The sequence below is a fragment of the Leptodactylus fuscus genome, chromosome 6, assembly GCF_031893055.1.
Source record: "Leptodactylus fuscus isolate aLepFus1 chromosome 6, aLepFus1.hap2, whole genome shotgun sequence".
Taxonomy (NCBI): domain Eukaryota; kingdom Metazoa; phylum Chordata; class Amphibia; order Anura; family Leptodactylidae; genus Leptodactylus; species Leptodactylus fuscus.
Window position 1 is genome coordinate 129,077,684 of NC_134270.1, and position 25,326 is coordinate 129,103,009.

The window sequence follows — 25,326 nt, forward strand, 5'->3', positions numbered from 1 at the left end:
TCACCTGTCAATGTGGCCTTGCAGCTCTTGCAAAACTACAACTCCCATATATTAAATATTTTACCAGTTTTTGCTTCAAAATTTTTTTTCCCTATTTTCCTCCTCTAAAACCTAGGTGCGTCTTATAGTCCGAAAAATACGGTAATAAGAAGCTGGACCTCCTTTAAGGAGTTACAACTGCTTCCACTTCTCTGAGAAGGCTTTCCACGTGATTTAGAGTGTGATTGTGGGAATTTGTGCCCATTCAGCCAAGAGGATTTGTGAGGTCAGACATTACTGTTGGGCAAGAAGCTTGGAATGCAATCTATGGTGCAATTCATCCCAAAGGTGCCTGTGGTCAGGGCTTGATGCAAATCTACACTGCAGGAGTAGGTCACACTTTCTGACTACACATGTCCATAGTGGTCTTTACTGTCTGCAAATAATGATCCTTAGGCGGGGGCCCCCGGGCTAGAAACGCCGCAATTTGCCTGCCATGGGAAAAATCGCACTGCAAAGTGGATGGAATGCATGCAAATCCCATCCCCACTTTGTGGGAAAAAAATCACAGCGTGGACATGCTGCGATTTCCAAAACCGTTGCAATTTTGAAAATCGCACCACATCAATTATATCTACGGAAACACTGGCAGCTTCCCCGTAGATATAATTGTGACAGAAAATCTGCGGAGGTAAACTCCGTCAACTTTCTGTTCAAAGTGCTGCAGGAAGAACCACAATGCGTTCACGTTTATGGCCCGTGGGGCCTTAGCCTTAATCTGCAAAAAAACTTGTATGATTCCTTACACTTGTCTGTGCCACAAATACAGGTAAAAATAGAACATGCTTCATAATTTGCGGGCCTTGTGTACAGCATGGACACAGAGTCACAAAGTCACAGCCACGTGTTTGGGTCCTTACTTTTATCCACAAGTGTGGATAAATACTATGGTCGTGAGCATGAGTGAACAAATAAGAAGACATCCAACGTTTTGAACGTAAATTTTAAAAAAAAAATCTGTTTATTGGTACAACTTTTTAGGAAAATATCACACGCACACACGGCATAAAAAAAATCATAGGGACCATTACCCATATACAGGAAGCGTCACCTGTCCCTTCTCTGACAACCGTGGTGCAACTGGCCTGCCATTAATTGGAAGTATGGGCGGCACATGGGGGACACAGGGATATCTCTGTGTCCCACCTGTGCACAGGCTCTACTTCTGTAGCTCCTTTCATTAAATGAATAGGAGCAAACGAAGCACGGGTCGCAAAATAGGATAGGACTGTCGGCCTGCACACGGGACCATGAAATTCACAGTCGTGTGTACAGGCCCATAGAAAAGATTTCATAAGAGAGAGCGTCACGATATAATAATCAAACATTTTTTCTAAGTATTTCAGATCCTGTCCAAATGAGGACACAATTGTCAATGTAATGTGCCTGGCATGGGGGTTATTATGGCAAAACATAAAACGCTCCACCCATAAAGTCATGTTCAAATTTGTAAAAATATATTTCAATCAAAAGAAAAAAGTAAAGTTTAAAAAAAAATTGCAACACAGTAACCATATATTCCTGTAGAACCTGGGTGTAACTGCTATATGCCATGGAGAACAGAAAATGAGTATCTCTAAACTGTTGGCAAAATTTTGGAAGCATACAATTCTAAAATGACTTTCCCTGGAACTAGGGGGAAAATCCAAAAAAACCTGCCTCCTAGCATTACAGCTCTACTAAATTTTACAGAAAATACTATGCACTAAGGTAGATACCAACTTCAGGTTATCTGCCAAACCCAAATACAGGATCTTTGTCTATTACCCAAATTTTTACCAGCCTTGCAATCTACTTTATTGGCTCCCTGCACCCTTATATATCTCAGGGCAGTTTAGGCTGAGGGAATATTACTAGGGCACCTGCAGGCATTATTACTATGTGACCATTGTTACTAATGGGGCTTCAGTACTATCACTGAAAGGGTATACTTAGGGAGCATTATTACTATGGGAGGCAGTATTCCTAATAGGACACACTGGGGGAGCACTAATACGAATGGGTGGCAGAGAAGAAGCATTAATAATATCGGAGCAGTGTTGCTAATGGGGCATTCTTGGTATGAAGCGCCCTACCACTGTCAGGGTTGCTATTTGTTGGGCACAATGTATAACCCTAATCTGGTACTATTGTGGTAATGGTATCTGTATAAGGCTATCTGTATAATCTCTGCAGTACACAGTACTTGTGAGCACTGAGCAGCAGTAGAATGACATTGTTATGGCACCAGGCGATAGAAGAATCTTTCATGGTGGTCTGGGATAAAACGAGAAGATGAAGACTGAGAATGTGTAGAATAAAGAGAAGGCATCACCTGTCAGTCACCGGATGTTGGAGGTTTGTACTTTCCTATGCCTTCCGTGACTGCATCCTATCAGTTGTGTTGTCTTTGGAGAAGGGTATGATGGGGAGCAGGACAATGAGAATTTAGTATATATGCATTTAAGACTCTAGCAATTCCCTTGCCCAGATTCATCCAGAAGACTGCCAGACAGTGAAATATGATCAATCCAGAAAACACATTTCCACTGACATATGGCAATCCTAGGGTTGTATGCAGCAGTTCGACCATGAAAACTCATTTACTGAAGCTCCTGACAGACAATTTGTGTGCTGATGCCACTTTGAAGGCAGTTTGGAAGTGATACTGCAGGGAATAGGGGAATTTTACACACCACAAGGTTCAGCATATCGCAGACCCATTGTGAGTGTGTGTGGGCTGTCTCTTTTTCACTGAGAGACTGTTTCTTATACACTTTTTGTTTCTATTTGATGGGGTGATTTTACTGAGGGCTTAGGAAAGAAAAAATATTGGGCTTTGTATCCTTCCAAAGTTTCGGTATTAAATTGGGTTTCACTTAAAGGGGCTCTATCATTGGGAAAAATCATTTTTAACTAATCACATCCTTGCAAAGCCTTTAGAAAGGCTATTCCACACCTACCTTTTGTAAGTAAATCGCCTCAGTGGTTTTTGAATGAGCCCATTTTTATTCATATGCTAATTAGCTTCCAGCCAGCTCAGGAAGTTCCCAGCAGCCTCCTCTCTCCTATCTGTATGTGCATACAGGAAGCAGGCAGCCTGTGCTGTACACATACATAGGAAAGAGTAGGCAGAGGGTGCACGAAGAGACTTCCGGGATGCACCAAGAGGCTAATTAGCATATGAATAAAAACAGGCTCATTCAAAAACTACTGAGGCGGTTTACATACAAAAGTTATGTGTGGAATAGCCTTTCTAAAGGCTATGCAAAGATGTGCTTATCTAAAAATGACTTTTCCCAATGATAGAGCCCCTTTAAGTCTTTTTCCTGGATGCATTGGTAGGTGTGGCCAAAGCACCAATTTCAGCATTTTCAGTTGACCTCCTGTTACCTAGAACACCTTTTAGTGAATGACCCCCTAGTCTTTTGCTAGTCAGTGACATTTTTTCTACATCCCGAGAGTGGCTGGGCGTTTGAAGTTGAATCCCTCACCTTTCCAACACTGTAGTGAGTTGGCAGAGGAGGGGGACACCCCATCCACTCATTATATTGGCTGTGTGGCATGGTGGCTCCGCCCTACGGCACCCTCTCCTCCCCCATGCTCCTGTTCCCGCCTTTGGGTACCCCCTTAGGTGAATATGATGGATAACTTACACATGAGAACTCTTGACATTGTTTGCAATGAGTCCGGTCTTGCTGCACCACCTTGCTTGCTATGATAGTTGTTAAAGGGATTGTCTAGGAATCCCAGTATCTGGGCAGGAGGCTGGCAAAGGTGAAATATAAAACAATATGTATATCATACTCACCTGTCCCCAGCACGCTATGGACTGGACTGCGCCAAGATTTTTTTTTTTGACGCTTCACCTTACCTGGCCTCCTGCCCAAGTAATTAGATTCCTGGACAACCCCTTTAATGTTTTTGGGCTAATCTACGAGTAAATATTAATAAAAACACTTGATTAAGACTCAGACGCAGAAACTGCCGAAAATTAGCAGAGAGAAAATTCCTGCACAGAGGACTTTTCTCTCTGCTGGTTTCAGTTTTGAAATGACGGACACCCGGTGGACACTAGATGGACCCCCATTATAAAACAGCGGTCCGGCTCTCCATAGTTCGGGTCCCCTGAAGTGCAGTTGATATCATGTGACAGAATAAAAAAAAAAGATACAAAAAAAAAATATGTTCACTATGTCACTATCGGCCCTACAACAGTATATATGCAGTATAGAAGAGACTTGGTGGCAGTAGGCTCCCTTTAAACGCTGGGTTGCATCATCACATTAATTCAGCGTACGTCCTGACTTCAGAAGCAGGTGGAATCGAATATTCTTTGTCATTCATTGCAGGTGACCCATAAGGCGGGGAACGGGAACTTGTTCTAAGCAGATTTATGAAATAAACAAGCCTTTTAGTTGGCATCTATCTGTGGGCACTGATGTCTGGAGCTGAGACCATTACACTAGAAGATCAAATGCGAACATCAAGCCACTGGTCCAGCTCTTGTTTATCCACTCTCCTTTCATTCTGGCAGTGGTGACATTTCAAGATGCAATATGTGGCAACTTCCAGAGATATTGCCAACATTAAAGATCACTTCCACTTCACCTCAAGTCAGGCTTAGTAAAGCAAACAGATTGAAGAAACTTTGAAGACTTTACTTCGGGAAGAATAGGAGGCTTAGTTTCTCCCATTGTCAAAAGTAAAATAACCACAGCAACATAAAACAATGAATATTACATGATTATTGAAGTCAATAGGGTAGACAAACAACACAAAGAGACCTTCAGTATTTCCTCATTGAAACAAATCAAGTTTACACAATGTAAGACACTCCCTATTTACGGTCATGCTAAGCATCAGGCCGATTTTCAGTCTCTGGAAACAGAGCGGCACCGAAATATTATACAGTCAAATTCTATAGAAGAGACCTCTCCTGAGTATAAACTTGTATACCTCAAAAACAACATTCTTAGGCTAAGACTCCGCCGCAGAAACCACCAAAAATCGGCATAGAGAAAAGTCCGGCATGGAGGACTTTTCTCTCCGCTGCTTTCAATATGAAAAGACTTCATGGGATCGGCGGCTCACCACTGTTTTAGCGGTCCCCCAGTGGACCTGCAAGACGGCACAGATATGAACCTAGCCTTACAAAGGTATGAATAAACAGACAACTGGGTGTTACCATTTATTATGGTTTATCGTGGGTTTTCAGCAAGTTTTCTGTTTATAAAAAGTTGCGCACACCATAGTTATAACTGCAAAAATGTTCAACTTTTTACCTTTTTGCCATTTTTCAAAAAGTGCCAAGAAAAGTGGGTGGGGTTAAGCGGGCGCTGGTCATGGTCAGGAACATCAGGCAAGTATAATATATACCCGCACATATATCAGGTGTATATATTTTATCTTCTACCTTTAGGACATGTTTCTCTTAATTTGGCACAATTTACTCCAAAGGACTTAGAAAGACCTGTGCAAGAAGTACCAGTGTTAATAAATCTGCCCCAGTGTCAGCAGGGACATGGCCCATTGACAAGAAAAACAGTCACCCACTCTTAGGACCACCCAAAGAACAGACACAGTTACTTCTTCAAAGCATAGAAAGAACATGACAAGCCAAAGGGTAACAATGTTTGGATCTTGTGACTTTCAGGCTCTATAGCTCACCTTCCACTACAGCTTGGAACGTGGGACCATCATCATTTTATAGACTCTGTATCATCACCATCATAGATATTTTGCCATCTCATACATAAATATGACTTACAACTATTTAGCATATGATTAGATATGCAGATTCTATTGACGTAACTGCATTGTTACTGTTTTGCTCCTGGGGGTGGAAAATTTATTTTCTTCTTATATACTACAAATCACAATCTGTTCTGCATATTTAATCATATGCTAACTATTTGCAAGTCAAATTTATTTATGAGATAGCCAAGATGAGTGTCTATAATATAATGGTAGTCTCATGTTCTAAGCTGTAGTGGATGGTGAGATATGGAACCTGAAAGTCGCAAGTTCTAAACATTGTTACCCTTTTGCTCCTCAGTATAGAATAATGTAATACACAGTTTTGTGGGAAAACGTTCAGTATACATCAATCTGCTCATCTCATCCAGCTCTATGACACAATAACTGCAAATAAGTTGCATTTTAATCATTGGTGACAGTTTCCCTTTAAGTATTTCGCCCCTTACTCCAAAATAGCTTAAAGGGATTCTATAATTCAGAAAACACATTGTTCACTAACCTTATGTTGGAATAGCCTTTATAAAGGCTGTTCTAGTCCTACCTTTGTTTCTGCGGTGTCATCAGCAGCGTCAGTCTTCAGCGAAATCGCAATCTTGCGCAAGCGCTGTCAGCCATCTTGGTTTTCATCCTTAGAACTGCTCTTGCAGTTATAAGAAGAACCAAGATAACTGATGGAGCATGCACTTTCGGCTCTGCCCAAACCCAAAGTGGCAGAGCTGACAGCGCATGTGCGAGATTGCGATTTCACTGAAGACTGACGCAGCTCATGAAGCAGAAGAAGAGGAGACAGAACAAGGTTGCTCATCATCAGAGAGGACGTGAACACATGGCCAGGAGGAGGGAGCGAACACACTGAAGGCTATGACGCTGCTGTGCTCGGAGCACAGGGGGAACGCCCTTGTGCGCTATGATCTGTATTTACATATCTGCAAAAAAACGAATTTACAGAAAACCCGCTGCCTGGAAAACAGAAACATAGGTAGAACTAGAATAGCCTTTGTAAAGACTATTCCAACGTAGGGTTAGTGAACAATGTGTTTTCTGAATGATAGAATCCCTTTAATGTCAAAACTGTAATCTGGAGTCAGAATATAGTCTGGATTTATCACACAGTCTATAGGGATTTTTAGTAAGAGAACAGAATGACAGGCTGGGAACGTAGTGAATGACAAGCAGATGAAGGGAAACAATCAAATACACAGATAAGGAAGATTTTCTAGAAATACCTTGCAGAGGAAAAAACTGCAATACTGCAGCAACACAGATTATGGGCTATATCTATTCATACAGGTATACTGCTGAGAATATACCAATAACTTTCCTTAACTGAACACAGCTCAGCTATTGTTCTACACCAGCGACAGCTCTTCCCATAAATATATTGCGCAACTTGCAAATTTAATTCTTTTTCGTACAATTACATTCATAAATATATCCGAAAGAGCCAAGTGAATCATCAGTATAGTCCTTACATACAGTCAGGCCCCCATGGCCTAAAGGGGGCCCAGTACAGCTACACAAGTGCACTGGGCCATTCATACTGTCAGTGCATGTTAGTTGCCGTGACCTTGTGTTTTCTAGTAATTTTTCAAGGTCATGTAAATCATTAAACATTAACACAATGGCCTATAAGCAGCTTTAATTTTCCACAACCACATTTGCACTGTGTTCACATTGTAAACGTTAGGAGATTATACTGTTCTACAGTGGCACCTGAGCCTTGCTCACTGGTGTGTGTGATTCCTAACAAGCTCTGAGGACGCTTGAATAGAGCCCTCTAAAGTCATGATCCAGACAAGTGATCCAGGTAATGTTACCGAGTACACAGCACGCTGGCGGCAAGCAGATAAAAAAGGGAGTTTAGTTGGACTATAAGGGTTTGCGCAGGTGGGTGCCGTCAAAACTGCGTCAGAAAACATGTATGTGATTTTGACAATGCTTACACTAGGTTCATACCTGCGTTCAGGTTTCCGTTCTTTGGGTCCCCATCCCCAAGTATTGTGCTGCTGCTGCAGTGTTTTTTGCTGTGGGACGCCATAAAGCTAAGGCCCCACATTGCGCAGCATTTTTGTTTGCTGCAGAAATGTAGCAGGAAAAATTGCAGCATTTTAGAGTAAGGCTGGGTACACACTACCGCCGCTGTCCACCATGGAGTTTCAATCCTAAATGCCAGGGTAACTGGACAGGGGACGGCTTGCCGGTGGTCAGCTTTAAAACCCGTTCACTTGAATGGGTTATTAAAGGTGACTGCCGGTGTCCGTATATGGCCTCTCCACCTGGAAACCGTTTTTTTTTGCACGGACACAAAGTCCAGCATGAAGGATTTTGTCTGTGCAAAAAAAAAAAAAAAAAAAAACGGTTTCCAGGTGGAGAAGCCGCATACAGAAACCGGCAGTCACCTTTAATAACCCATTCAAGTGAACGGGTTTTAAAGCTGACCACCGGCAAGCCATCCCCTGTCCAGTATGCCTGGGAATATGACGGAAACCCCAGGACGGACAGTGGCGGTAGAGTAAGCACAGCCTAACAGCAAGGTGAATGCGATTTTGGTTAATTACGTAAAGAGCTCCAGGATGCATTTTTTATGTGCAGAATCGCAAGAATTTTCTCTATAGATTTTATATGGGAAGGAAAAAAGAAAACGACAGAGAAAACGCAACAAAAACCCAATGAAAAATGCTGCAGGAAAAAAACAATGAATTTTTGCTGCATGTTTTAGCCCCACATTGTGGAAATTCAGTGTTTTTGGCTGCTGAAGAATTGCAATGGATTTTTAGTACCAGCTAAGCGAATGACATTTCATTTAATCTCATCCCCACAGAAAAAGATATTGCAGAAAATGCAGCATGTAATCTGTATTTTCCCTATAGATTTATATGATGGTGCAGGCAAACATGCAAATACAGCTGAAAAGCAATGAAAATTGGCGTAAAAGACATGATAATGAATGCGGAGAACATACGAATGAAGTCACTGAGCTGATTCTATATCGCTCCTAGACTTGGAGAGTCGGTCACCAAAACAGTCCATATTGAACTATAATGGTAAGTTCACACTGAGGTTTTCGGTCAGGATTTTGAGGCCGTATCCGTCTCAAAATCCTGACCAAAGAGACGGCTCCCATTGAAATAAAAAAAGAAGCGGAAAAAGAAGCGAGATGCTCATTCTTCAGGCCGTTTAGCCTCACGATTCGGCCTGAAGACACTCCCTCCTCCCAACTAGGCCCATTCATTGGGCCTAATCCGGAGTCACAGCTACCCGTTTTTAGACCGGAACCTGAGGCGGCCTCCGCCCCCAGGTTCCGGTCCAAAATACTCTATGTGAACTTACCCTAAGAAGAGTCAGATGGCTGCAGTTTATGTGAATAAAGTCCTTTGTTCTGCTTCCTCATCGATAAGATATTGGATTTTCACGATATGCTAATGAGCTATTTTGTCACCATGTCTCTCCTCATAAGAAAGAGCTACTTTACAGTTAGCGCCCCCACCTATAAGACTTATATTGCCTTCCATTATGTGAAAAAAATGACATGGCTACTTTCTAAATAAAGAATGTGAAACAGAATAACTTTTTTAATGATATTGTGCGACAGGAGCGCTCCCGACCAGGACAGGTCAGATGGTAGCCTGTGGTATAATCACAAGGTTCTCCTGAATCTGTCTGGGGCCTATTATCACCGGACTCTACCTGATTATGAAATGCATTACAATGGCTGCTCCTGAGGGTGAAACGCAACACAGGGCAGAAGATCAGAACGTTCCTCATTGTGAGAACATCAAATTAACCATTACCTGGAGAGCGAATAAATGTCACCTACACGCAGTAAAGCACTTAAAGTCCATTGTGTGCCCTAGTGCCTACTGAGGCTGTTCACACTCCACTTTCAGATGTATTGTCATTTCTGAAAAATGCTGCTTTTAGTTAATGTAGAGATAGGATTCCAGTGAAGCGCAGTCATCTGATGCATACTACCCTGGCGTTTGTCATTTCAGCATCCATTGGGCCCATGCTATAAAGACGGCTCGGTTACATTTAAGAAAATAAAATCACCATAAATGTCTATATCTAGGTTATGATCTCTTAGGTTCAGATAAATGGAAGTTAGTTCAACCTTTCCGCAAACACTGTACAGTATGAAAACAGCGAATATCTTACCTGAGAAAAATGCTTCCTTCCCCAATCAATCTTGCTGCAAAATATTTCTGCGGAAAAGACCATGGCAGAAACACATTGCAGATTTTTCCGCATTGTCTTTCACAGAAATTTTCTACCCCTATTATACCCATATGGAAAACGCCAGCCTTTCCAAAGGCTTAATTGACATGCTTGATTTACAAAAACACAAGCTTTTTTGAAGTAGGAGCATTTCCGCTGTGGATTTTTTTTCTGCAATGTGTGGAAGGGATTAGCCAGAATCAAATTCACTTTGGACCTGGGACCCCAACCGTAAGCTTAGTCCCAGCATAGTGAAATACTGCTAAAGAATGCTGTAGAAAAAAATGTAGTGACAACTAGTTGCTTGATTTGTTTTTCTGCCACGTTTTTCATTGAGTTTTTGTAGCATTTTCCCCTGTGTTATTGTCATCTATAAAATCTATAAGAAAATTCATCATGATTCTGGAGCAAAGTTATAATGTTGCGTTTTTTTGTTTTTTTTTAAATGAATACATTTTTGAAAAAAGCAGTTTTGGATTAAATTAACCAAATTCTCATTTATTTTACTGGTACTGCAATGTGGGGCCTAAGGTTAAGACTCCATATAGTGAACCACAGCTACATCACAGCAGAACATTTTTTCAGGAGTATTTTCATTACATCATTTTGTACAGAGTACTTTAGGCCGGGGCCCCATGGGCCGGGAAACATCGTCATTTGCCCGTGGTGGAAACGTCAGGCATCAAGAGTCAGGTCTCGTTCACATCTGTGTCAGTAATCCATTCGGACCCCCCCCCCCCCCATGCCCGAATGGACTACCGTACGCATTTGCAAGTGGTGTGCAGTGAAAGCACACAGATCCCCATAGACTATAATGGGGTCCACGTGCTTGCCGCCAGATCTCTGCAGGGAACATGCGGACAGGTAAGTACTTCACAATCTACTTTACTATCCGCATGACTAATTCGGAGATCTCACAGCAAGCACACGGACCCCATTATAGTCTATGGGGTCCGTGTTCTTTCACGGCACACCGCTTGCAAATGCATTCAGTAGTCGGTTAGGGGGGGGGCCCCGTGCAGACTCCCCGAACTGATTACCAAACGCTCAAGGGTTAGTCTTGTGTCTGAGAGTTGGAGTATCAGCATGTAAGGCAGAGGAACAAGAGGTCCGTCTTTATGTATCATTCAAATGCAGGGAAGGAAAAGCTTACAAGGGGGAAAAAAAACACTAATAAAATAAGGTTTTAGTACCATATATACTCGAATATAATCTGACCCGAATATAAGCCGAGGCCCCTAATTATACCACAAAAAACTGGGAAAACGTATTGACTCGAGTATAAGCCGAGGGGGGAAATGCAGCAGCTACTGGAAAATTGCAAAAATTAAAATGGTCGGAGTTTTTGGGTGCAGTAGTTGCTGGGTGCTGGGAAAGGGAAGGGGGTGTTTTGGTTGTCTGTCTGCACCTTCCCTGAGCTTGAGGACTGGTTTTTTTTTCCCCCACTTGGGGTCTGGCTGAATATAGGGTATCTGCAGTGCTCCTATTAACCCCTTCCCAACAGAACAGGAGCACTGCAGGTACCCTATATTCAGTAGACCGGACACTTTCAGACACAGGGATACCTAATGTGTTTGTGTTTCACAGTAATTTTCTACTTTTGTATGTATTTTAGGGAAAGGAGGGAATTAGAACTTTTATTTTTTTTTAAATCTGCTTTTTTTTCACTATTTTATGGGAGATTTTATATATTGATATTGTGGCCGGAACAAATGGCTCCTGGAAAAAAAGAACTGACTGGCTCCCATTGATTTCAATGGGAGCCATCTTTTTTCGTCAGGATTTTGAGGCGGATACGGCCTCAAAATCCTGACCAAAAAACTCTGTGTGATTTTACCCTAAAACCTAGAGATGTGAGATTCCTCTGATCTCTGTAGGTGTGTATTACCTGCTCCAGACACTCTAGTAGGGCAAAGTAATGACTATGCTTGGAATAGTGCAGCAATGGGCTGACCCTCATGAGAAGTATACTTGTCATTGGTCAGCAACCTGTTGATATTTTTGCCTATTCGTAGTTGAGTTGGTTTGTTGAACACCAGGGTTGGACTCCTTGTGCCTACCAGATAAAATTATTTTGCCCCCAAATATTCCATAGTACCTTTAAGAACTGGTTGCCTTCTGCTGGACCATTATTGTGTTAGAGACTCCCCTGGCAATCTAGTGGGCCAGTCCGACACTTCTGAACCCAACACAACAATCTGGGACCTACCCCAGGGTCCTCTAGCACGACGTAAAGGGCATATAGAGAAAGCAAAGTATGACTTACAGAAAATGATTATCTATAATCTTCTCTGCACCGGGTGTTATAATTAGGTTTTCACGTGGACTATAATATTAATGTTACATTTTGTACAACTTCTTGTCAGGTTGGTATTAAAATATATGTAATTACTGAGCCATGCATCTGTCAAGGTAGACAGAAGGGCACTTTAATTACTAGTTACCCATCAGAGATTATATATTATATATGCAGATATATTACAGATGTTTTGACATCCATCCGCCCTTGCCGGTCTTCAAGTCTGCTTATATCAGATGTCTGATGGTATAGGTAACAATACTGCAACCTACTTTCCTCTATTTTAAAGAGAATATGTCAGCTCTCCTAACATGTCTGAATAAGGAAGCTAAATACTTGATTTCCACATAAGATAACCATTCTAGAGCATCTTTTCTCTGCAGTGTACAATTCCTCTGTTATTCCTCTTGGAAATATATCTAGAAAGTCGACAGTGCACTGTATTCAGCGTTATGCGCCCAGTGACTGGATATATCACTGCCGTTAATTTCAGCACTGATCTCTCCCCACTGTCAGAAGGGTGTTCCTTACTGTCCATCGATGACGTTGAGCTCTGAGGATTGCCCATCCCCAGTAAAAATCTATGGATGAGTACTGGCAGGGGGAAGCGGTCCTCACAGTCCAGCTAGACTGTCAGGAACGCCTTTCTGACAGTGGTGAGATATTGGTGGCGAAATTAACGGCATCAATATCTCTAGCCCCGGGGCACATAACGGGAAATCCGACAGTTCACTTAATTCAGCAGCTTTCTAGCGGTATATAAAACCACATATGCATGAGGACATAAAAGGTCCCCTCTTTTTTTAAGCCAAAGCCAGAAGTGGATTGAGCAGAAGATTATGAAGCTCCTATATATTTCCCATTTCTTTTGTTAGCCATTCCAGGCTTTGGTTCAAGAAAAAAACATAGCAAAATTTGCAACAAAAAATATGCGTTTTACAGTACCTCCAAATTGGATGGGATTCTGGTTAATGTTAATTATACCTGCAAAAATGCTTCCGTTACCAATTCCGTACAATAGGGGCAGATCATCCGCAAAGGAAAACTCTATAAAATTGCAATGAAAAGGGCTGTTTTTTTGTCCACACCGTTTGGAAGCCTTCACACAGAGTTTACACTCTGCTCATTCAGACATGTAAACATGTGTCAAAGTAATTGCTGTAAAACACAATCCCATAGACTTCACATGTGTGGCGGTCTTACGCGCGCTACACATTGAAATCAATGGGTTTAAAAGCCTCCCATTGATTTCAATGTGTAGCGAGCGTAAGACCAGCACAAATTGAAGTCTATGGGATTGTGTTTTACAGCAATTACTTTGACATGTGTTTACGTGTCTGAATGAGCGGAGCGTAAACTCTGTTTGAAGGCTCTTTTTTTTTGCTGTATTTTACTATGTTGGACCTTAGCCTAAGGGTAAGTTCACACAGAGTTTTTTGGTCATGATTTTGACACCTCAAAGTCCTGACCAAAAAGACGGCTCACATTGAAATCAAGAAAGAAGAAAAGAAGATACTCATTCTTCAGGCCGTTTCGCCTTGCGATTCGGCCTGAAGACACTCCCTCCTCCCGATTAGGCCCAGTCATTGGGCCTAATCCGGAGCGGAGTACGCGACTGGATGCTGTTGCAGTGCACTGGCATTCAGTCGCAGCTACCCATATTTTGGACTGGAACCTGAGGCGGCCTCCGTCTCAGGTTCTGGTCCAAAATAAACCTGTGTGAACTTACCCTTCAGGGGGTTTCTGGAACTATAATACTGGTCACCTGTCCTTAGGATAAGTTATCAATATCCAGTGTGTGGGAGTCCAGCACCTGGAACCACCATAGATCAGTGAAGGAAGCAACTGCAGTGCTTTAGAAGTGTTCTGAGTTCTTTGTTGCTTAAAAAGCACAGCGCCATACAATCTATAGTGGATGTGCTTGGTATTGCACCTCAGCCCAATTCATTTGAATGGGACTGAGCTGCAGTATGGCCGTTTGACCAATACAGTAGATACAGTATTGCCGGCCCAACCTTCAAACTCTTTAAACACCTATCGGCAGCGGTCCTAGACACATTATCAATCTAATAGTGGTGTTTATGTTAAAACAGGTTATCAATACCACAATACTGGACAACCCCTTTAAGCAAATGTGATATTGATATTACAGATTTTATAAAGATTTTGTGAATGTGGATTCATTCTGGCTTTTTCAGAATAAATGTGTTAGTGACATCCACACCACTCTGCTGAGTGCGCTTGACTGCAGCTGGTAAGAAGCCACTTGGGCACATTTCAATGGCAGTAATTTACATCAACTCTTTGGCACCATGAAGGGAATCGGAGGCCCTGTGCTCATCTGCTCGAGCCGACAAATAGACCAGAAATCCAGAATCAACCCCAAATTTACCATATGTTGCCGTTCAATAAATTACACTCACACTCGGCACAGGAGAAAAAGTGAATCTGTTAAATTGATGGTATCCATTGCCACAGAAAACAGATATTAACTGCACGGGAGGAGCTCAGCAACCTTTATAAAAATGCAGATATATCATTATAGGTCTGACAATCCATCAGATCAGTGCAGCAAGGCAGACGCAAGAGCTGGGCTATGGGAAACGTAATGGAAGCATGATTAATTGTCCAACAGCCAACCACGGAGCATAATGATTTCATGGCTACATCGGGAGCGTATTTACAGCTGAGCTCATCTATGGAAGATTTATGAACGCATGGAAATGGAATGGTGAACAAAATCTATCGGTCTGCCCTGTCAGGGGGGCACATGAGTGCGCCGACTGCGAGAAAAAAGTTTCCATGATGTCATTGTGCATTTGAATTACCTTACAGCTATATCAAAAAGTTGTAGAAATACAGCCAGGGGTGGGACAAGCTCTACTGGTGCCCAAGTGGGTTTTAAAACGTACCCAACTCACTGTGAGGTCATTCATTTAAAAGGGATATCTACTTTTTTTTTTTTTTGTTAAACTGAGGACGGGGATTATAAAGTAACCAGGGACCCCATAGCAAAACTTACACTTACAAGTTCTGAACTTGAAAAGTATGCAGTTATTTTGGTGTATATAGTGTGAACCTAGCATAAGTTTGCAGTGTCTAACTATTAGTAAATCTGGGCCAGTGATGTCACAGTACAGGAATAATTCACACAGTGATGTCATAGTATAGGAATAATAAGCACAGTGATGTCACAGTAGTGTGATAATTCATACGATGATGTCATAGTATAGAAACAATAAGAACAGATGTCACAGTACAGGAATACTGAATACAGTGATGTCACAGTACAGGGATAATAAATACAGTGATGTCACAGTACAGCAATAATGAATACAGTGATGTCACAGTACAGGGATACTGAATACAGTGATGTCACAGTACAGGGATAATAAATACAGTGATGTCACAGTACAGCAATAATGAATACAGTGATGTCACAGTACAGGGATACTGAATACAGTGATGTCACAGTACAAGGATAATAAGGACAGTGATGTCACAGTACAGGAATAATGAATAAAGTGGTGTCATAGTATAGGAATGATAAGGACAGTGATGTCACAATAGAGCGATAATTCGAACGATGATGTAATAGTATAGAAACAATAAGAAGAGTGACGTCACAGTACAGGAATAATGAATACAGTGATGTCACAGTACTGGGATAATTCATATGGTGATGTAACAGTATAGGGTTAATGAATTACAGCCATTAACAATAAGACTTTATTTCAGACAAACGCTGTTGATAATGTATACTTCATATCAAGGCACTGTAAATCTCTATAATCTACTGAATGTCTTGACCCATTGCTGTCCTTATAAAACTCCAAAACATTGTCCAGGAGTAGAAAAACATATCTGCTTTCTTTCAAAAACACTGCCACGCCTGTCAGTAGGTTGTGTCTGGTACTGCAACTAAAGGGGGTTACTAGGGCGAAATTACGGATGGGCTATCCAGGAGCCAGAAAAATCCGATTGTTGGGGTGACTCTTGTTTATTAAGCAAAGTTCCACTTTTTTGTAGTTTCTGTGGCCAATATTGTAGCTCACTGCTACACAGTCTTATCCAAGTGAAAAGGACAGAGCATGATATGGGAATATAAGGGCTAAATATCGTATGAATTATAACCAGATAGTGAGATGCATTGCTTTTTTCTATTCTGTTTTTTTTATTTTCTGATTTTAGATTTTTTAAAATTCTATTTCTGGCACATGATTAAGATGGAAGCCATTTTCCTTGAAGTGCTGTTCATAGCCAGGCATAGTCTGGCGATGTTCATTGATGGATATGGAAAAGACATGTTCTGTGACCTGTGCAGAGATCACTTTGCAGTGAAAGAGAGTAGCCGTGACCATCATCTATTGTAAATGGAAGATCTTATAATAGAGGTGTTATCTTTCATTGTAAGCCTCCTGTTAATAATGTGTCGGCTGCTAAAAAGTGAACAGAACAATGTACAGGATAGGAAGTGCCAGAATATTGTAAGGCTTAGTCACCAGTGTGAAAAATGCAGAATTTTAGAATAGAATTTTTGTTTTAAGTATACATATGACATGGAAAATTAAATAAGCATCACCAACAATTCATAAAAAACATGTTTATTACAAAAGTTTACAAAAACAATAGGACTTCTGGTGACACACACCCTTCAATACCAGGCACCGCTACTAGTAAGACTGATTTCAGGCAAACAATCCGTGTTGCAGGCTATAAAAATCAGACTGCTGTAGGGGTTTGTTTTTAAGCCATCCCCTTTAAAGGGGTTGTCCAGCTGCAAAAGGATTTTTCACACTGATGACCTCTCCACAGGATACTGCTCAGTATGTAATCTATGGGGGTCCGAAAACTGACTCTTTACAAATCACCTGATTTAGCTGCCACAAGGTGCTGGAAGTGCGATTGTTCCTGATAGACTGATGCAAATGAGCAATGATCAAAGTGTTTCCTATAATCATCGCTCGCCCTGGCTAGTACTGGATAGTGTGAGGGTAGGTTCACACGGAGTATTTTGGTCAGGATTTTGAGGCCATATCCGCCTCAAAATCCTGACCAAAAAGATGGCTCCCATTGAACTCTATTGGGAGGCGCTTTTTTTGGCTGGATTAAGTGTCAAAATCCTCTCCAAAAAACTCAGTGTGAACTGAACCTCTACTGTTTAAGAGCCCACCTCTAAGGGCGGGTTCACCTCTGCGCCTGGTCTCCGGTTTAGCCAATCCTCACGGTTTCTGCCTTCTGCCCTGTGAAACTGGACAGGAGATGGAATCCCGCCGGTCACCCATTCACGTTTTTTTTTAGCTGGACACAAAGTCGGACATGCAGGGAAAAAAAACGGTTTCCCCACGGACAGGCAGAAGATGCACATGGGTGGTCACCTTTGGAAACCAGACGGATTGGCTAAACTGGATACCCAGCGCAGACGTGAACCCGCGCTGTTAGTTTCAGAGTGTCCGTAGTTAATGGTACCTATGCACTTTTATTCATGATAGGGGGCATTTAGGAAAATGCATGAAGTGGTGTGGACAGAAGATGGTAGGGGTCTGAGTGACCAGGGCAGTCGTCAAGGGAGCTGAAGTCCCGCCCCCAGTGCACCAACTGCACAAGTTGTTTAACTCTACATCCACAAAAGTGATATAACATAGGTATGTTTTACATCACTGTAATGTGCTCTGTACCACGGTAGTGACAGCTGAATGTGCATTGAGAAGGTGGTAGACTCATTGCAATGTATTCCTGTGGATATACAAAGATATCCCACCATTTACAAAGAATAAGGAATATCGGGTGTATTGTGCCGTCAGCCATAGACCTTGCTAAGGATCTGCAAGGAAAAGCAATTAGTTGATTAACAGAAAAAAACAGATAGCAAGGTTAAAGCAAAGAATTACATGGTGCTTAGACTAGCAGCAGAGAAGCAGGCGACAGGAAAATAGGATAAAGCGATGATCTTGTTACACTGTATAGGGGGCTCTTTAATCCCTGAAAAGGACCATGACTGTAAAGTAATAGACTATAGATACTCTTCTATGGGTTTTATTCCTCTGCTGTAAACGAGAATATAGGTAGAAATGCAGGAAGTGAGAGACGGGAGATGCTAAAATGACTGAAAGAACCCCAAGATGAATAGCGGATCTGTCAGACTGTACAGACTCAGCTGAGTGAAGAATGAGAACTCAGCCCCACAGAGTCAGCCTAATGAAATTGTTCTGACGGAGATTAGTGACAGTACATTGAGCATTATAAGGTCATTGGCACTGCAGACAAGAGAGACTGCCTGATAGATTAGAGACTGCTTGCTTCCTCACAGTCATGACTCCATGGGATTGACAGCAGGCAGGATAAGAGACTGTCTTAGGGCAAGAAGATCACAGAAGGGTCCAGATGTAGACTGAGACCATGGATGTGCCAGAGGACACAAAATAATCAGGCAAAAGGTTATGATCAGATAAGAATTGCGAATATTTCCAAAAAATGTAATATGAGACTATCATAAAGGGCCACAAGAATATCTGGTCAGTCTACATGAATGCATATATGTATATTTTTGCAAAACTGATTCAAGAGACATCTAATACAACTTACATACAGCCATTTCAAGCTTAAAGGGGTTGACTGGCCCCAAAAGGATTTTTCATACTGATGACCTATCTACAGGATAAGCCATCAGTATGTGATCTGTCAGGGTCTGATGCCCATACCCTTCACAGATCAGCTGTTCCAAAAGGAAAACAACTTTTGAGTCTCATGCAAATTAGGCAGTTGGTGCACTGGGGGCGGGCCTTCAACACTGTGGTGCACGGATCTTGCCATTCAGACCCTATCATCTTCTGCCTGCACCATCCCGGGCAGTGAGAGTTGATCCCCCCACTGCTATGACATCATTCATCCTAACTGAGCAACAAGAGCAGTGCTCCCAGGGTTGAAGGCCTTGCCCCATTGCTTCAATTGCTTTATTTGCATAAGATTTCGAAGATGTCACCAAATCTACAAAAGTGTAGTGTGACGTAATGTGGTAATTACAATGGGACGCTAACCCATCTAAGGTTGGGTTCACATCTGCATCGTAGTCTCTTTTCAGAGAGTCTAGAAGCCCAACTTTTTCGTCCAGCAATTTCAGATAAAAATATCAAACATCCGGCAGACCCTGTCAATAGGGTCCCATGGCTTCTGTTGGTGTTCCCTATCTTAGCAGTCTGTTTCTCAATTCTTCTGATCCTCCGACCGACCAGAAGAACAGACACCCGGCAGTAGTGTGAACCTAGTGTAATGCGTATGATATGGTTAGCCAAGGATCATTTAGCATATGTCAGGGTAAGGATGGATCAGGAATGCTGAATTTTATCATGCCCTATCCTTTGTTTCCCAGGGAGATCAGCTGCCGCCAGAGGAGTCCAGACGCGGCTTACTCTTCTCTCCCCATGGAATACATATGCATGCTCGGGCAAGTTGACGTGTATATGAATAGGAAGTTTGTTAGGAATAGTTGTTTAACAAACAAGCATACAAACTGTATGGGCAGATTCAGATACAGGGCTAAGGCAGAAAACTAAAAACTTTTGCCTCAGGCAACGGAAAGTCTAGCTACAGCTAAGCCCGCATGGGTTTCCTCCAGGGTTCTAGTATTGTCTCCAAAACTGCCATAAGATATTGATGGGTTAATTGGCTTCCTATAAAGTGGCCCAAGTGTGCATGCCTGTGATATGGAAATAATGTCACCTCCACTGCAGAAAGGGGCCGATGAGTATATAGACAATACCTGTGCAGCAATGTGGAATACGTTTATAATACAGGTTTACCTCCCTGCAGTGGCATAGCCATAAGCAATGCTGAGGTTGCTATACTACAGCCCAGCTTCTCTGCCCTGCGGGACCACAGCCTCTCATGCCACATGAGAGAACAGCGGCACTCTGGTGGGCAGTACAGGAGATCAATGACACATCCTGATAATGTGTCATCACAAACTACTTTCTTATAAAACCACCAGGGACTCTGCTCTTTCTTTATTCCAATGTTTGCAGACGTTGAGTTAGACACTTGCTTACGCCTGCAGTAACCAAGTTACCGACAGTTCCCAACAGACCAGGACTCCAACTCTCCCCCACACGCCTCCTCAGGCAAACATCTCCTGACCTTTACTGACTTCTTAGCAACCATCAAGACTTCAGGAGGACGCAGTTGTCTTACTGATCAGCTGGGTGTACACAAACAAGTGCTCCATCTACCTGCCAGGTTACAGAGGTCTCCTATAATACGGATTGGCTCATAGGAAACCGACACTAAGGCCTCTCTCCATAATACGGTGCTGAATTGTATTTGTCCTGCAGAGGACGAATTTCATTCCAAGAGATATCTAGCTTTTCAAGGTATCTGCTCAGCTTTGTAATGCCTACAAAAAATATCCAACGTTCCCCGTTCTTTTGTCATGTTCTAGGATCAAAGGATCACAGTAAATTGTCTAGGCGTCTTTGACAGCATTAAACAGACAAAAGATATTAATACAGAATGGAAAAGAAATTTCTAAAAAGTGATTTTAGAAAGAGTTATTAAAGAAAAAAAAAGTAGGAGGATAGTAATTATAGGGGTGCAGAGCAGTTATTAAAAGGCGCTGGACTTCGCGGGGTCCCCTAAAATCCCTCTGTCATATAAAATATACAATGGGAGGCTTTTTTATCCATTGATTTCAATGTATTCGGCATGGAAAACGGAACCCATTGAAAGTAATGGGAGTCTTGTTTTCAGTGCTGATTCTTACGTGAGTTATCGCGCCAGAATCAACGCCACTTTACTCCGCGTGAACGGACCCTTACTATGATAAACCCAAATCACCACTGTGAAAGCAGATGTCCCACCGGAGTCATAATAAGAGTCTGATCGCTGAAAGTCCCACCTCTGGGACCCCCTGATTGAATACAGCTACGGTCACACATGAGCACTACTCCCCCTTTTTAATTTCTATGGGACTGAATCTATATGGAATTGACAGCTCTGCACTCAGCCATCTTTGTCAGGCCCGAAGACTTTGAAAAAATCGGTCATGTACACGAGCAACCATAATTCCTCCAAATGCAAGACATGGGACTCGTTCTCGCTCAGATACTCATGAGCTCTCCTGTGAATAGGTGATAGGATTTAGTATGGACACATCCAAAACCGTTTTTGTGGGAAAATAGTAGAGCTAATAGTAACTGAAACCGAACATCAACCAGGAATTTTGTTCATGTCAGTTATTACAATATTTACAAGGTTCTACCGGCAGTTTCATTTGGATGGAACACGTCTGAATTGGAACTGCTATTATTACGGTATACTCTGGGTATCTTCAGGCCCAGGGAAGGAGATCAAACATAGAAAATCACAGTCCTCAGCGGTCCCTGTCATCAGTCAGATGGTCCAAAGACAGCAGAAAGTCCTGCCAGAGCGCAGGAGAGATGAGTAACAATGTTTTTATGTTTTCTCACCTTCCCTGTGAGTCTGATCATTATACTCTGGGGTCTGTACGCCCTAGAGTATAATCGCAGTTTCGGATTGCATGTTTGGTCCAAACAAAACCATTGAGCAAACATTGCGAAACGAACCTTGCAAGGCTTATCCAACACATAAACATACTGTAAAATGAGAGTGCGTTAAAAGGGACATTCCCTAAATAATCGCCATTAATTGTATGCCCAATTATTCGTGATTCTGATCATAATCGCCCAGCCCTACAAAATAGTACCATGTACAAAAAACACTCCAGACATCTCCATGAGAGCCTTACAAAGTAGCAGCCGCAAAACCTTCCAAGGTACTGAATGGCCTTCACATTACAACTCCTATACTAACAATTTATGTAGATCTCCAGCTCTTAGAGCCTGAAAAAAAAATAGTGAATTCTAGCCAATACTTTGGGTTTCATGCAGTCACTCAAAACACTTTGTGTTCCAATCACAATATATTCTATAGTACACGAGTATTGAACCCACAGACCTACATTTATTAGTCAGTAGACATAATACATGAAACTCCCCTTTGCATCTAGCCACAAAATCAAATGTTATTCCTATAGCCCCTGAAACAGGGAGCGGCATCATAGATAAGTCATTCACAAAGTGAAGTTGAATCCCCATCATACAATGACGTACCCTAGTAATAAGCCAGAACTACAGAAATAATCCCTTTTTTTGTGAATTTACATGCATAATATATTCTCAACTGCAAAGATTTACAAAAAAAGTTCTGCGTATATCTACAGTGGCGGCTAAAAAAAAACGCACCATTTCGCAAAATGTAATGATTGTAGTGAAAATGATTTTGTCTTTTTTCCATTTCTATCCTCTTCTGCCCTGGATGACGAGTATTTGGCAATTTTGTACATGTCACGTGACATTTTTCAGTCGATTTTATAGTAGGAGGTATATATATCATCTGCAGGGACTCAATTTATACGCATCACATACATTTGTCAAAATCCACTGGTGGTGCTTTTTTTTTTGGCTGCCACTGTATATAGCTATTACATGCTTTTCTTTACACCCCCTGGAGGTCTTTTCAATTCCTCTCAGAACGTCCCTCTAATTTGTCCAGTGCTGGTAGTCATACATGCTAGGTAGCTCAAATACTCTCATACATGGGGCCACACGGTGGCTCAGTGGTTAGCACTGAGGTCCTGGTGTTCAAATCCCGCCAAGGGCAAAAAAACCATCTGCAAGGAGTTTGTATGTTCTCCCCATGTTTGCATGGATTTCCATCCCATATTCCAAAAAGACATACTGATAGGGGAAAAAATGTACATTGTGAGCTCTTTGTGGGGCTCACCAAGTACATTTATAAAAAAAAAAAAAAAAAGATACACTCATACATGGCCGGTAGACTGATTCCTGCTATTGTGTAGTCCAGCTCATAAGAATCAGTGCACTATTAGATTCTTTTCCTTTATAGACACTGGACACATTAAATGGTCATTCTAACAGAAAATGAAAAGAACACCAGGGGGCGCCATAACGACCATGTAACCTTAATATCGAGACACAGGAACATTAATTATACACATTTTTAGGTCACATCATGGATATTCAGATAGTAGAAGATAATCCTTTTCAAATATATAAGATCTGTGGAGCAACAGCAATTGTATAGAAGGAAAAACTTCATTTTCTGTCCTCTGTAGTATTTAGAAAGGTATAGTCATTAAAAAACAAAAAAAACAAACTGTGCATAAGTTACTGCCAACATATATTGTATTGTGACCTCACGTTGGTCACATGTATTTTAGATTTGACATATATGCTGATAAAAACTCTGGACATGCATACCTAAGATGAAAGACTGCAGTTTATAGAATACCACATTGGGGGGGGGGGAGGGTTTCTCCTCGGATGGGAAATCTAAAAGGTATCCTATCATTAAAATCAAATTTTTTGTCCCCAACACGTAGGAATAGCCTATTCTTCTCCTACCTTTAGATGTCTTCTCCACCCCGCTGTTCGGTTAAAATCCCGTTTTTCGCCAGTATGTCCCCAATGCTGCGAGAGAAATCTCCAGCGCCGCCTCCATCTTCTTCAGGAACAGGTTTTCTTCGCGTCTTCCGGCTCTCGCTTCAAATGTCTAGGCCTCGGGCAGCCGACTGCGCATGCCTGCCGGCCACAAGAAAATGGCCAATTACAATACTGTGTAAGCGGCCATTTTCTTGTGACCAACGGGCATGCACAGTCAGCTTTGCCCTAGGTCTAGAAGTTTGAAGCCAACCCCCGGAAGAAGACGCGAAGAAAACCAGTTCCTGAAGAAGATGGAGGCGATGCTGGAGAATTCTCTCACAGCAGTGGCGACACCCCCAGTGCTGTTTGAGCGCTGGGGCCCAGAGAACTCATTTGCAGACCGGCGAAAAATGGCATTTTAACCAAACGGCGGGGCAGAGAAGACATCTGAAGGTAGGAGACGAATAGCCTTTCTTAAGGCTATTCCGATATGTTAGGGACAAAAAATTTGATTTTAATGCTAGGATCCCTTTAAGTTAATTTTGAACTAACAGGAAAATAGTGAAAGTAATGGTAACAAAGTGTCGTAAATGCTTCTTTTTAACTCCACTGTAATACAATGCACAGGTGTCTTAATCCTTGAATGTAGAAAAGTAGTATAGCAGGTCGCCTTAAACACTGCAAGGGGGCAGATCAGGATCATAAAAGTCAGCTATATATCAGGAACATGTCAACTCCCAAACAGAATACTAAATCAAGGGTGTAATTTAAGGGGGTGCAGTCGTACCGGGGCCCAGGAGCCTTAGGGGGCCCATCAGCACTGTCATCAGTATTGAGATTGCAGCTTCCATCTGGACCATAAACCAAGGAGACCCACAGATTACCCTAACCACACTAAGGTGGATTAAACTCCTTAGCACCCACAACTATCAAAAATTCTAAGTAGGGATGAAGTAGGGGGCCCCAGGCAAAAGATTGTACCGGGGGCCCACAAGACTTTAGTTATGCCACTGCATTACATACAACACGCGGGGTGTAAAGGGTGGTACATACTGACCTTAAAGCTCCAGTAGTTTGGTTGCTATAAAAAAAGCAAAAAAAAAAACATTGTTATTTTTTGTTAACTTTTTTATTATTATAAAGCAGCTATGTTTTAGTTATCAGTAGTACAGGGGAAGATTTGTGGAACCATTTGTTACTGCCATTGATCTGGACCAGCATTCTATATGTGACAAAATTCACATGCTACATGTAATATATAGTTCTCACTGTATACTCTTCCAGAATTTGTAGACACAGGACACAGTAAGGGGATTAGTTTACGAGTCCACAAAAAATGATGTAAATTGTACCAAATTGATCATATTTGGTCATAATTTGATCATCATTTTTTATGGCATTAAATATCATATATGATCTTCTCATACATCATTACATACAGTATATGTAATAGGATCGCAGTGGTGAGTTTGGAATACAGAATGAATGAAAAGGTGGATATCGATGGATATAAGATATATAGATAATTTTCCACTGTACAGTGTTGGCCAAAAGTATTGGCACCCCTGCAATTCTGTC

The 25,326-nt window shown here is 41.8% G+C and overlaps 1 protein-coding gene across 11 annotated transcripts in view; it reads right to left on the reverse strand.

Moving 5' to 3' along the window:
* The window catches only part of SRCIN1 (SRC kinase signaling inhibitor 1), a 304,218-nt gene that overhangs the window by 68,270 nt on the left and 210,622 nt on the right, over positions 1–25,326 (reverse strand). For all 11 annotated transcript variants that reach the window (XM_075278228.1, XM_075278229.1, XM_075278227.1 and 8 more), the window contains one exon: positions 24,806–24,829. In XM_075278228.1, coding sequence (XP_075134329.1) covers positions 24,806–24,829 — 24 coding nt within the window. The remainder of the gene's footprint in view (positions 1–24,805; positions 24,830–25,326) is intronic.